Genomic DNA, 15,546 nt, shown 5'->3' on the forward strand with positions numbered 1-15,546 from the left:
CTGTAACGGGTGTCGTCGTCTGAAGAGGAAGAATCGGACCAAAGCGCAGCGTGGTAAGTGTTCATGACTTTTATTTAAACTGAACACTAAACAAAATAACAAAGTGCAAAAACGAAAAACCACAGTCAGGGCGTGACAGTAGCACAGTGTTTTATAACGTGTCTGATTTATCATGGCAAAATAAATACAGGTGTGTGTAAATCTGTAAACGATGGGTGCTGAGAGTCAGGAAGCAAGTTCAGGGAGTGAGTGTTTTAATAAATAAACGGAACAGGTGAGTGTCATAATGCGCTGCTGCACGTAACGATGGTGACAGGTATGCGCCATAACGAGCAGCCTGGTGACCTAGAGGCCGCAGAGGGAGCACATGTGACATAATCAAGCGTACGAGCAATTGATTAATACCACAATTTTTGTACTTGTAAACATTCTAAATTTTCTTTGTACGAGTTAATTTAAAAGCTTTCTATGCAACATTGATAAATGAGGGCCCTGATCACGTGATGGAGTGCGCAGCACTAAGGGAGAAGGCCACAACGGCCACTGGCAGCAAAAGGCATGGATTTTTTTAGGGTGCATTACGGCCAAACAAAGGGGATGCCGCCGTGAAATTCTAGGCATTATCAAGTGCTTGTCAAATTGTGAATGAGTGACTGATGTAGTGTGTACAGCCTGCGCAAAAATCTGAGCTCATGCCTTTCAAGCAACTTTTTTCAAATCATCATTAGAGTCGCATCATGCAACTTAACATGTATTAAAAATCAAAACATATAGCCAGACGTTTGTAGAACAACTAAAGTTGCATTAATAACTCTAAATTAAGCACATAGGAATACCTGTTTCTTTGTTAACCGCTCAACACAGACTAGCTGCTTGTGCGCACTCCCTCAAATTGTTTGGAGAAAACATCCTTTCTATTTTATTCAGCTATGTTCAATTGTATTCTTCATACTATAAAATAATGCCATGGAATTCTAAGAAAATCTTGACTGCTAAATGAACTAGTGTAGCACACAGCCATTTGGAATAGCCAGATCAGGATCTAACATTGTAAGGTTCTGCTTTTATTTTCTTAGTCAACCTTGTGTTCTTTTTCTTCATGTTCTTGAACTTAGCCCTGTTTCTTTGTATTCTGGAACGTAGTCTGTCTTTCATTTTTGTTAATTGATTTCACCTGTGTTCGTTTCTCACCTGGTCTCATCAGTTCCCTATTTAGTTCAGTTCTTTCTGTTTGTATGGTTGTAAGGTATTGTTTGTTTTTGACTACCTACCTGTGTTTGACCATTGCTTGCCTGTGACCACGATTCCTGCCTTCTGCGAAGGCGTAATAAACATCTGCCTGTGAATCTACACCTTTTTCTCCCTGAGTATTCATTACAAACAGAAGGACAACTCAGAGTATGCTATTCTGTTCTTCTGAAATATATGACATTTTATTAATATCATGCTTCTTTAGACCTGTCTAAAATAAATAAGGGATTTATTGTGAAGGTGTAGGCTATATTGCATTGATTTATTAGACTTTTTAAATGAAGATGTTCACAAGGTCTGCATTAGTGGCTTGTATACTATGTGTGGAAGCCAGGAGATGCTAAATGTGTTTATGTTAATTAACAGTCAATTACCGTGAGACCGACAGTTATTTGCTTGACAATCCCCCACTGACAACATTTTGTGACCGCCACAGACCTAGATAATTACTGTGTAAGTCTACGGAAGGGGGTGAGAACCACGAGCCTCCTAGGTTTTGTATTGAAGTCAATGTATCCAGAGGAGGACTGAAACTAGTTGTCCTCCGGCTACACCATGGTGCTACCCTACAGAGTGCTGTTGAGGTTACTGTAGACCTTCATCGCAAAACAATGTTTTAGTCAATTATTTGGTGAGGGGAATATATTTAGTATAGTTTTATCTAAAAAGGATAACTTTTTTAAAACTTCTTCAGCCTAGGGTCCTTTTTTCTCTCAATTTCTGCCTGACTGACATGCCCAAAGTAAACTGCCTGTTGCTCAGGCCCTGGAGACAGGATATGCATATAATTGGTACCATTGCAAAGAAAACACACCACAGGGTGTCAGCACTCTATGTTCAAGATTTCAGGCTTGTTTCTTCCAAAACAAGTAAGAAATATGAGTTTTAGTACTGGGACACAATATTAGAAATTCGTGTTTGGGCGCACGAGGAAGACAAGACGCACCTGCTAATATCGGTTTCCTATTGAACATACTTCTTTCCATATGAAATATTATAGTTTGATTACATTTTAGGGTATCTGAGGAGTCAATAGAAACGTATTGTAATGACTCTGGGTTTATAAGCGCGGATATCGACTCTGCCGCTCGAGCATGCTTTTGCGGTATGGTCGATAGCGCGCTGGACTTCGAGCTAGAAGGTTGAGGGTTCGAGACCTGCTCCCTGCCGGTTTCATTATAGTATTTTGACTTGTTTTAACAAAGTTTAGAGGTAGATTTTTGGATTCCTTTCTCTGCATGTTGAACGGGTGGATTACGCAAATCGATGACGCCAACTAAACAGACTTTTTGGGATATAAAGAAGGATTTTATCTAACAAAACGACACTACATGTTATAGCTGGGAACCTTTGGATGACATATCAGAGGAACATTTTCAAAAAGTAAGTGAATATTTAATCGCTATTTGTGAATTTATGAAACCTGTTCCGGTGGAAAAATATTTTGATGTGGGGCACCATCCTCAAACAATCGTATGGCATGCTTTCGCTGTAAAGGCTACTGTAAATTGGACAGTGCAGTTAGATTAACAAGAATTTAAGCTTTCAACTGATATAAGACCTATGTACCTACATGTTTAATATCCATAATTTTTATGATTATTTATTTGAATTGTGCACCCTCCCGCTAGCGGGACGCCTATCCCAGAGAGGTTTTTTAATGTTTCACTATTTTTCTTTAAGTAAATTCACTGAGGATGGGCCTCCCCTTCCTCCTCTGAGAATCCTCCATTGTTATTGTGGTAGAGCGTGTTTATATAAGCAGAATTCAATATAAATCCAATGCAAAAAACAAATAAAATGTAGCCCCTGAGCCGATTTTAACTGCCCCCTTCTCCTGTTCTTCTCTGCAGATCCTCTCAAGCTCTGTCAGGTTGGATGGGGAGCGTTGCTGCGCAGCTATTTTCAGGTCTCTCCAGAGATGTTTGATCGGGTTCAAGTTTGGGCTCTGGCTGGGCCATTCAAGGACATTCAGAGACTTGTCCCGAAACCACTCCTGCGTTGTCTTGGCTGTGTGCTTAGGGTCGTTGTCCTGTTGGAAGGTGAGGTTTCCCAGTCTGAGGTTCTGAGCGCTCTGGAGCAGTTTTTTAAAATTAATTAATTAATTATTATAATTTTTTTTACCCCCTTTTCTCCCCAATTTCGTGGTATCCAATTGTTAGTAATTACTATCTGTCTCATCGCTACAACTCCCGTACGGGCTCGGGAGAGACGAAGGTCGAAAGCCATGCGTCCTCCGAAACACAACCCAACCAAGCCGCACTGCTTCTTAACACAGCGCGTCTCCAACCCGGAAGGCAGCCGCACCAATGTGTCGGAGGAAACACCATGCACCTGGCTACCTTGGTTAGTGCACACTGCGCCCGGCCCGCCACAGGAGTCGCTGGTGCGCGATGAGACAAGGATATCCCTACCGGCCAAACCCTCCCTAACCCGGACGACGCTAGGCCAATTGTGCGTCGCCCCACGGACCTCCCGGTCGCGGCCGGCTGCGACAGAGCCTGGGCGCGAACCCAGAGTCTCTGGTGGCACAGCTAGCGCTGCGATGCAGTGCCCTAGACCACTGCGCCACCCGGGAGGCCCTGGAGCAGGTTTTCTATCAGGAATCTCTCTGTACTTTGCTCGGTTCATCTTTATCTCAATCCTGACTAGTCTCCCAGTCCCTGCCACTGAAAAACATTCCCACAGCATGATGCAGCCACCACCATGATTCACTGTAGGGATGGTGCCAGGTTTCAGACATGATGCTTGGCATTCAGGCCAAAGAGTTTCATCAGACCAGAGAATCTTGTTTCTCATGGTCTGATTCTTTAGGTGCCTTTTGGCAAACACCAAGCAAGCTGTCGTGTGCCTTTTACTGAGGAGTGGCTTCTGTCCAGCCACTCTACCATAAAGGCCTGATTGGTGAAGTGCTGCAGAGATGGTTGTCCTTCTGGAAGGTTGTCCCATCTCCACAGAGGAACTCTAGAGCTCTGTCAGAGTGAACATCAAGATCTTGGTCACCTCCCTGACCAAGGCCTTCTCCCCAGATTGCTCAGTTTGGCCGGGCGGCCAGCTCTAGGAAGGGTCTTGGTGGTTCCAAACTTCTTAAATTTAAGAATGATGGAGGCCATGCGTTCTTGGGGACCTTCAATGCTGCAGAAATGTTTTGGTAGCCTTCCGCAGATCTGTGCCTCGACACAATCCTGTCTCTGAACTCAGACAATTCCTTCGACCTCATGGCTTGTTTTGTTGCGCTGATGTGCACTGTCAACTGTGGGACTTTATTTAGACAGGCGTGTGCCTTTCCAAATCATGTCCAATCAATTGAATTTACCACAGGTGGACTCCAATAAAGTTGTAGAAACATCTCAAGGATGATCAATGGAATCAGGATGCACCTGAGCTCAATTTCAAGTCTCATAGCCAAGGGTCTTAATGCTTATGTAGATAAGGTATTTCATTTTTTTTATTTATTTTAAAATCTAAAAACCTGTTTTCGCTTTGTCATTATGGGGTATTGTGTGTAAATTGCAGAGGGTTTATTTTTATTAATCGATTTTAGAATAAGCCTGTAACATAACAAAATGTTTAAAAAAGTCAAGGGGTCTGAATACTTTCCGAAGGCACTGTATGTACTTTGGGTGGTGCCTATATTGATCTTGTCCCTGCTTACAAATATCTGGGCATCCGGATAAATGAAAAGCTGTATTTTAAAAAGCATATTGATGAGTTTATTAAGCTGAGAGTAAACATGGGCTTCTTCTATAGAAATAGATCATGCCTCTCGCTAAATAGTAGAAAGTTGATTATTCAGTCGACGTTCCTCTCGGTCCTAGACTATGGCGACACCATCTATATGAACACAGCTGCCACGTCATTAAAGCCATTAGATGCAGTTCATCATAGAGCACTGTGCTTTATTATGGGCAACAATTTTAGTACGCATCACTGCATTCTCTACCAGAAAGTTGGTTGGCCCTCTTTGATGTCACATAGGTTGATACATTTCTATATGTTAATTTATAAAGCCCTTTTACAAAACCTCCAACTGTACCTAACATCATTATTATTATTAAACTTTAGACGAGATGGCCAGCTCTGGAAATGCCTTTGGTCTCTACTGAGTTAGGTAAATCAGCTTTTAGTGTTCTTGCACCTTATTTGTGGAACAATTCAGAAAGCTGATTGAGGACCCTGTTACTGATGAATGTTTATATGTTGGTAGTTCTGGTGCCTCTAGGCGTATTCGAAAGCTGTTGGGACCTGTTACTGATGAATGTTTATATGTTGGTAGTTCTGGTGCCTCTAGGGTATTCAGAAAGCTGATTGAGGACCCTGTTACTGATGAATGTTTATATGTTGGTAGTTCTGGTGTCTTAGGGTAATTCAGAAAGCTGATTGAGGACCCTGTTACTGATGAATGTTTATATGTTGGTAGTTCTGGTGTCTCTAGGGTAATTCAGAAAGCTGATTGAGGACCCTGTTACTGATGAATGTTTATATGTTGGTAGTTCTGGTGCCTCTAGGGTAATTCAGAAAGCTGATTGAGGACCCTGTTACTGATGAATGTTTATATGTTGGTAGTTCTGGTGCTCTAGGGTAATTCAGAAAGCTGATTGAGGAACCTGTTACTGATGAATGTTTATATGTGGTAGTTCTGGTGCCTCTAGGGTAATTCAGAAGCTTGATTGGGACCCTGTTTACTGATGAATGTTTATATGTTGGGTTTCTGGTGCTCTAGGGTAATTCAGGAAGCTGATTGAGGACCCTGTTACTGATGAATGTTTATATGTTGGTAGTTCTGGTGCCTCAGGGTAATTCAGAAAGCTGATTGAGACCCTGTTACTGATGAGATGTTTATATGTTGGTAGTTTCTGGTGCCTCTAGGTAATTCAGAAGCTGATTGGGGACCCTGTTACTGATGATGTTTTATTATATGTTGGTTAGTTCGGTGAGTGTAGAGGTATTCAGAAGCTGATTGAGGACCCTGTTACTGATGAAGTTTATTGTGTTGCTCGGTGTAATCAGGAAAGTGACCCTCTTATGGATGAATGTTTATATGTTGGTAGTTCTGGTGCCTCTAGGGTAATTCAGAAAGCTGATTGAGGACCCTGTTACTGATGAATGTTTTTTTTCTTTCTTCTTGCATGATGTATTTATATTTTGATGTGTGGATTTTCTGTATTTTCTGTAATTTCAGGGCTCATTTGTAAACGAGACCTTGGTCTCAGTATGACTCTCTGATAAAATAAAGGTTAAATAAAATACAAATTCTGAGGAGGAAATAAAAAAATAACAGTGATGTGAGGTCAGAGCAGAAACAAACATGGTCAGCTATTTATGCTATCTGATATTGTTTTGATTAGGAGAAAACAGATGTAATTTGTTGTTATATTTGCAAACTATAGTGTGTGTGTGTTCCCCAAGCCAATGTCGGACCAAGTTTGTTTCTAGTTCCTTTCCCTGCTTGTGTCCACTTCGTCTATCTGGAGACATTTGGGAAATGCATAGACAGGAAGTGTTGTCCGCTGTGTCATTCTCTGCCCTAGCCCTGGACACAGCTGTGCGGAGAATGAGGGATGGAAAGAGTGATGGAGAGGGAGGGAGAGGCAGTGGTGGAAAAATATCCAATTGTCATACTTGAGTAGAAGTAAATATACCTTCATATAAAATGACTCAAGTAAAAGTAAAAGTAAAAATTCTACTTGAGTAAAAGTCTAAAAGTATTTGGTTTCAAATATACTTAAGTATCAAAAGTAAATGTAATTGCTAAAATATATGAAAGTAAAAGTATAAATGATTTAAAATTCCTTATATTAAGCAAACCAGACGGGACCATTTTCTTGTTTTTATTTTATTTACGGATAGCCAGGGGCACACTCCAACAATCAGACATCATTTACAAACGAAGCATGTGTGTTTAGTGAGTCCGCCAGATCAGAGGCATTAGAGATGACCAGGGATGTTCTGTTGATAAGTGCGTGAATTGGACCATTTTCCTGTCCTGCTAAGCATTTAAAATGTAACGTGTACTTTTGGGTGTCAAGGAAAATGTTTGGAGTAAAAAGTACATTATTTTATGTTAAGGAATGTGGTGAAGTAAAAGTAAAAGTTGTTAAAAATATAAAAAGTAAAGTAAAGTACAGATACCTGTTGGAGGGATGGTGAAAGAAAGACGATAAGAAGGAATGTTAACTTCAGCAAGACAATGGAGAGATTCCAAGAGTTTTGAATCTGTGATATCTGGATATCTGGTCTGCATGGAGGCAAGCTAACTGTTGACTTAGTAGAGAAATGCTACTGCACTAATGGAGGTTGTCACTCATATCAGTCTGACAGGCCAGACAAACAGAGGCAGACAGGATACTATCCATAGGGCTCTGTTGGTCCTCACTATTGTGTTCCGACAGGGTTGATGAAACGTTCTCTCAACGCTCTCTTATTAGTGTCTGGTGACACTGGACTTAAGTGACCATTTAGTCTAAGTAACAATCAGACTGATTTACTGTGTTCGTGTGTCTTCTTACACATTGTAAGAAGATGCAAGCTCAGCATTGTGTGTGTGTTTGTGTGTGCATGTGTGTGTGCATGTGTGTGTGTGTGTGTGTGTTGTGTGTGTGTTGTGTGCCATGTGTGTGTTGTGTTGTGTGTTGTGTGTGTGCAAGTGTGTGTGTGTGGTGTGTGTGTGTGTGTGTGTGTGTGTGGTGTGTGTTTGTGGTGTGTGTGTGTGGTGTGTGTGTGTGTGTTCGTGTGTGTGGTTGATGGGCATTACGTGGTGGACGCGTGTACCGCTGTTTACTGTCGAGCAGAGTATGATGGGTTGATAACTTATGTGGACAATGCCTAATTACTAAATTAACTTGTGCAAAAACGAAATCACTCTACACCACACTATGCTTCCGCGTTCTTGTAAAAAGTGAGCTGTGGGGCTGATCTATTGTAGAGGCATATTTCTCAGTCAGTGGCACCATGCCCCGATAAACACACACACAAGACACACAGGCAGACAGGGATGGAGGGGGCAACCGGGGCTCACAGATAACAACTCTGTCTTAAAACAGGAGAGAGAATGACAAAACAAGACGTGATGTTTGTGTTTGTTGTGGATTTTTGTGGTCTACACACCTGCCTGAACTGCCTGCATGCAGAATCAATGAGAATACATAGATTTGGTTTATAAAGTTCCTTATAACCAACTTACTTATAATATAAAAAAACGATGCCGATAGTTTGTGTGGATCATTTACCCAAGATTACAGCGATTAAAACCAGGCCCGTTAATAACTCAAGCTGCAACAGCCTTAATACTATGAACCCATGCAGAGAATGAACATAGCGCAACCTGAGCTTGTTGCCAGAACCATGTTATAACTCACGCTGATTCAATGGATCTACAAAAACAGGAACCAATTACCAAATACCATTTACAGGAACACTCAGTCTGATTTTCTTAATGATGTTCACGTGATGTATGATGAATGGCGTGTATAAGAAAAGTAATTTATGGATTAGAGCAAACATTCGCAGGTGCACTACAGATGTTGTTCATTTAGGGGATTCAACATTCGCAGGTGCACTAGATGTTTGTTCATTAGGGGAATGTCAACATTCTGACAAACAACATTCCATTTATATGAACCACAAGTAGTCTCTTGTCTGTATGGAAATTTACATTAGTGAAGACATCACGCCACGCATGCACGCACACACACACACACACACACACACACACACACACACACACACACACCACACAACACACACACACACAACACACACACACACACACAACACACACACACACATCACCACACACACACACACACACACCACACACACCACACACACCACAACCACACACACACACACACACAAACACACACACACACACACACGTGGTGTGTATTTGTGGGTGTGTATATGTGTTATGTTTGTATGTGTTGTCTTAGCATCCCTGGCCCCAGATGTTTCCTCTGCATTTCTATGGTGTGAGTAGTGCTGTGTGTGTGTGTGTGTGTTGCATGCCTATATGTGTATGTGTGTGTGTATTGCTTGAGCACCAGGTGTCTGTGACTTACCCTTCTGGGCCTCATTAGCTACGTCAGAGCCTGGGGTACGTGTAGTTGGCTGTGCCCAGACAAACACACCACAAGGCTGGGAGGTCTGGTGAGAAGCTGGGGGAGGGACAACAGGACAGGGGGAAAGGTTGTGAAGCCAAGTCTATAGGTAGTGGGACAATACTGTATGCTGCTCAGTTGAAGACTTTTGGAGCCTTACAACAAACCAATATGTGGGTAGAGAAATGAAGCGCAGGAGTTAGCCACGGGGTCAGAGTGACAGTTCCTCCAGGCCTGGGGGCAAGGGGTAATGTGTTGCGGGGGCCAGCTGAGACAGACAGAGAGGAGGATGAAGTAGCTGTTAGGATGTCCTGCCTCTGTCCTACTGTTTCCCTTGAGTCTATTGTTCTCTGGCCCCAGTGACAATCCCCCCTCCTCACTTTCCACATTACTGCTTTATTACTGCCTCACAGAACACACACACACACACACTGAAAAATCACCAGCCGTGACGTATGTGGCTGAGATTTGGCACTGAAACGTCTCTTGGCATTAATGTGTTTTGCATCTGGAATTTGGTATATGTGTGTGTTAATGTGTATGTGTTGGGTCTGACATTTGGTGTGTGTGTTGTGTGTGTGTGTTTGCTTGTCTGAATTAGTGGTCACTCTTTTCTCTGTAGTTCTGTTTCAGCGCAGAAGCGCATCCACTTCCATGACCACAGATGACCCTGTATCAGTGGTTCCCAAACAGTGGCACAATGGGGCCACATCGCAGCCTGTCCCTCTTGGGTCACTGCTAAGGACTGGGTTGTGGCTAGAAACATGGTTTTGGGTGAGTAACAAGAACATTCTTAGGACTTTAGGTGAGTCACAATATGTCTTATGTACAATTACTGCTATCACACCAATCTGTGTACCATCACATAGGAAGGGTTACGGCCAAACAGGACATGCAGTCTTTGATGAGTCACATGCAATCCCAGAGTTTATGTTATGTTAATCGTGCCATTGGTCAGTCCCAGTGGTGGCCCGTTATTCAGGGCTGGTGGGGCAGAGCACCACCTGTTTTGAGCCCCACATCTATTTTATAAAAAAAAAAAAAATTGGGGGGGGGCTTGCCTGTTTTACATGTTATTTTGGCATTAATATGTGTCACATATCAGTTTGCAAACAATGTAAAAAAAATAATAATCATGAAGTTAATAAAGCCGCATACAAACATGGCCTCTTTTTTGTTTTCTTGAGTGAGGCAGCTCCAAAATGCAGGTGTTTCAACCTAGCTCAGTGCTTTCTGTGGTGGTGGGGCAACCCAGCAGAAAATACGGAGTGTTGCGCCGGGATTGACTCAGTGTTCTGTCACTCATGGGGACACTACGTCACTACGTCACAAAAGGTCTCAAGTTGTTTTATTAAACCCTCAGTCTAGCCTGGTGATGTCACTACCTACGTCATTACCTTTTTACTCCTGAGACCAAAACCCTGCCTACCAAGCTATATAAACAATGGCTTTTAGTGTTATCAAAAAATTTGCAGTAAACATCCACTCGCCAAAGTTGATTTATTATGGAATGTTTGACTAGTCTTATCTCCTTCACTCCCCTGCAGAGCTCCTTCTTCACAGTCACACCTTTCTCAGTGGGACCTCTTTATAATGAGGCAGAGAGAGAGAATTAGAAAACAACTGTGGAACAATATTAAAACCTCATAATGTATATATATTGTTCATCTGTCACGTTCTGACCCTAGTTCTTTTGTATTTTCTTTGTTTTAGTTGGTCAGGGCTTGAGTTGGGTGGGTTCTATGTGTTGTTTTTCTATGTGGGGTTTTCGTTTGGCCTGATATGGTTCTCAATCAGAGGCAGGTGTTTGTCATTGTCTCTGATTGGGAGCCATATTTAGGTAGCCTGTTTTGTAGTGTGTTTTGTGGGTGATTGTTCCTGTTATGTTGTTCATGTTCGTGTGTTCACATTTTCGGGACTGTAGCGTCTTCGTTCATTTCGTTTGTTTATTGTTTTGTTCTTTCTTAAAAGTATTCGAAATAAATATGAATACTCACCACGCTGCATCTTGGTCCGACATTTCCTACTCCTCAGTAGAGGAGGACGAAGACTATTATTACATCATCTGTAGTCTAGGACCCTATAAATGTAAGGAGGGAGGGGTTTTATAACTGTTAATATAACATAAGTATAATCAATTATAATAATACATCAAACATTTTGGTACAAACCTTATCATGACCCCTAAGTGAACCCGACACTGCCATAGAGTTACATTAGAAGTGCCCATCCAAGAAGGCTCAAGGTCATTGGCCACAGATCAAATGACGTCATATCACATTATATGTACTGTAGCTTTGATTGGACTGATCTTGTCAACATCTTACTTCAAAATCTTAGCTAGCAGTCATCATTGTGAGTCAAGTCGACAATCTATTGGAAAATCCTTTTTAATCCTTGTCATATGAAGAGAAATAATGAAGAGAAATTATAGATAAAATGTACCGGTGCTCATTGGACATAGGACATAAACATTACACAACAAGACGGAAATCGCAAATTCAACAATGAGTGGTTTGGAAGGAATCAGTGACAGTGGCTGTGTGGTCCCAAATCTGGGATTAAGGGGCTCTTTTCTAAGTTTAATATGATAAACATTCAACATTGGCCATGCTGTCAATGAAGCATGATTTGTGCCACGCTCAAAACAAATGTTAACTCGGAACTGCGAAAACTTGACTTCAGTGAGTTCAAGACAACTGCGAAGTCGGGAATAAATGAACTCCGACTGGGAAAATATGTTTTGACCGGTCATCCAACTCGAAATTGTAAATAGAGCTACGACCTGAACATCAATGACGTCATCATGATTCGACCATGTTTTTTTCAGAGTTCCCAGTTGTTTTGAGAGCACCATAAATCCAGAGAATGCCAGACTTTGATGACAAAATTTGCCAACTAAGGACCGTCATGCCACCTTCCTGTTCAAGTGAGCACAGCACAACAAGGTGAGTCCAAAGATGTATTGTATGCTGCTGCATAAATAATGTAATATGCCAGAGAGATATGCATACTGTAGCTAAGAAAGTAACAATAAGTGTATGTTGTGTATTAAGATGTTATTAGTCTATGTGCCTCACCCTAATAATTTGGTCTATTTACCCCTCTTAATTTCGCCTACTGTTCTGACTTGGTGGTGCACATTTAGCCTATAACCTGTTTTATAGAAATGCAATCTTAGAATATTGTATGAGCTTTCATTGTCTGCTTATATGCCCCCTTAATTTATCCTACGGTTCTGACTTGGTGTACAGGGAGAATACCGTAAGAACGGCCCATGTTCTGAATTCTATCGCTGTACATTTCAAATGTGCTAAACAAACAGTTATATTGACTACGTCCGTCCTAGCTTGCTCATTAATGTCTTAATCAAAATGACGGATTGCCTCTTATCCGCTTGTCGTCCCCTTGCCATAGTTTGTAAATCTCAATTGTCATTAGGAACCACATTTGTTTAAGCAAGTCAGCCATATCAGCTATGTTTTTTTAAAAGGCAGTAAATGAGCCTGAATGAACTGTTTCGCTGCCAGGCAAGGCTCCGCTGATAGCCAGGTGTAGCAGTGGTAAGGTGTTGGGACTGCTGTTGGGACAGCTTTATGTAGGCCCTAACAGTTTGTGGGCACGGTTTGTCACCGTTATAGTGCAATTCATGTGTTGTTTAGTGTTGTGTAGTGGCATTGCTGGCATGCATCCCACTTTTTTTGTTGATGTTGCCCCACCAAGATTTACATGCTAAAATCACCACTGGTCAGTCCGATAACCCATCAGTAACACATTTAGGTTTCTTTGATTGACTTTGTGATAACAAGCATTCTTTCTCCTGATGACGCATCCAGAAGGTTACTCACAGCGAGAATGAGAGCATTTCCACCCTATTGTCAAGCCCACCATTCACTCCTGCTACACATATCTCAGTGAGTCAGTTTCCAACTACCCCTCTATGTACCCCTAGGAATTCCCGGTACCTCTCATCCTTAGGATGATTTATGATCTAGTACCATGGGAGTTAGCGGGACGTTATGTCAGTTGTTCCATGAACAACGTTTTTGTTTGTTCACAAGAGTATTGTGACGTTTTTTTAGGACATTCAGTTTACCATAATAATATCCATAGCAGAGCTACCATGAGCTTATAATGCTAACTTTGCTAATGTTACTAACTATGCTCATGATGCTAGGAGTAGTTAGACAAATGCTGTGTGTTTCCTGTCAGGATAATCACTGCAGTGATAGACATGTCACTGTTTACATCGGCAGTGTATATTTATAGGCTCTTTACCGTCACGTTTAAACACTCTGATGATCACGATGCTCTCATGGGAAAGTCATCTTGATAGTGTGTCTTAGCCCCAACAGTTCTCTTAGACCTAAGTGGCCTCAAGGCCTTTAAGTAGTTGCTATGATTGTCTTAATAGTAGCAAGCCTGTCTCCAGGGGATATGACTAAGGCTGCGATTCAATCCGAGGTGCATTTGTAGAATGCTTTTCTAGACAATGTGCCTTTTAAAGGCAATGTTCCTGCATTCAATCGGAAATTATCTGTACGTGTGAAGCACTCTACAACCTGCCTCGGATTGAATCCCGGCCTAACATTATGGCCAATCAGAAAAAAGGCATGGGGATAGCCCACACTGTTATGCTACCTCAGGATGCATTAAACCACCTCATAGCTTTGTTTACCACCTGGCCTAATGGACTTCTAGCCTGTATTCGTCTCTGAGTTACAGTCATTACAGGAATCATCTGTGAGTCATCATAGATAGGCTACTTTCTCCTGCTGGGTTCCACCATTATTTGAACAACCCCTCCCTGGTCCCCAGTAGATGTTTCTCGTCATGACCCTGGCCTGTTTTACTTCTGGAGTCATATTCCTCCCCTTCCTATCATTCCATCAGCCCATAACAACACTGTTTCCTGGCCCCATTAAGCACAATAGCTACTGTTTATAGGCCTCCTGGGCCATATACAGCGTTCCTCTCTGAGTTCCCTGAATTCCTATCAGACCTTGTAGTCATAGCAGATCATATTTTAATTTTTGGTGATTTTAATATTCATATGGAGAAGTCCACAGACCCACTCCAAAAGTCTTTCGGAGCCATCATCGACTCAGTGGGTTTTGTCCAACATGTCTCTGGACCTACTCACTGCCACAGTCATACTCTGGACCTAGTTTTGTCCCATGGAATAAATGTTGTAGATCTTAATGTTTTTCCTCATAATCCTGGACTGTCGGACCACCATTTTATTACGTTTGCAATCGCAACAAATAATCTGCTCAGACCCCAACCAAGGAGCATCAAAAGTCGTGCTATAAATCTCAGACAACACAAAAAATTCCTTGACGCCCTTCCAGACTCCTTCTGCCTACCCAAGGACGTCAGAGGACAAAAATCAGTTAACCACCTAACTGCGGAACTCAATTTAACCTTGCGCAATACCCTAGATGCAGTTGCACCCCTTAAAACGAAAAACATTTGTCATAAGAAACTAGCTCCCTGGATAACAGAAAATACCCGAGCTTTGAAGCAAGCTTCCAGAAAATTGGAACGGAAATGGCGCCACACCAAACTGGAAGTCTTCCGAGTAGCTTGGAAAGACAGTACCGTGCAGTACCGAAGAGCCCCACTGCTGCTCGATCATCCTACTTTTCCAACTTAATTGAGGAAAATAAGAATAATCCAAAATTTCTTTTTGATACTGTTGCAAAGCTAACTAAAAAGCAGCATTCCCCAAGAGAGGATGGCTTTCACTTCAGCAGTTAAATTCATGAACTTCTCTGAGGAAAAAATCATGATCATTAGAAAGCAAATTACGGAATCTGCATATTCCTCCAGGGCTTAGCTGTCCTGGATCTGCACAGCTCTGCCGGGGCCTGGGATCGGGAGAGACACTTAAGTGTTTTAGTACTATATCTCTTGACACAATGATGAAAATAATCATGGCCTCTAAACCTTCAAGCTGCATACTGGATCCTATTCCTACTAAACTACTGAAAGAGCTGCTTCCTGTGCTTGGCCCTCCTATGTTGAACATAATAAACGGCTCTCTATCCACCGGCTGTGTACCAAACTCACTAAAAGTGGCAGTAATAAAGCCTCTCTTGAAAAGCCAAACCTTGACCCGGAAAATATAAAAAAACTACGGCCTAAACGAATCTTCCATTCCTCTCAAAAACTTTAGAAAAAGCGTGTTGCGCAG

At 41.9% G+C, this 15,546-nt stretch overlaps 1 protein-coding gene across 1 annotated transcript in view; it reads left to right on the top strand.

Annotated features, from left to right (window-relative positions):
• Positions 1–306: 306 nt before the first annotated feature.
• LOC112071592 (septin-5-like) overlaps positions 307–15,546 on the top strand; it is a 46,644-nt gene continuing 31,404 nt past the window's right edge. The window contains exon 1 of the mRNA XM_070439448.1: positions 307–369. Within this exon, the coding sequence (XP_070295549.1) occupies positions 307–369 (63 nt within the window). The remainder of the gene's footprint in view (positions 370–15,546) is intronic.

The sequence above is a fragment of the Salvelinus sp. IW2-2015 genome, unplaced genomic scaffold (assembly GCF_002910315.2).
Source record: "Salvelinus sp. IW2-2015 unplaced genomic scaffold, ASM291031v2 Un_scaffold1653, whole genome shotgun sequence".
NCBI classification, from domain to species: Eukaryota; Metazoa; Chordata; class Actinopteri; order Salmoniformes; family Salmonidae; genus Salvelinus; species Salvelinus sp. IW2-2015.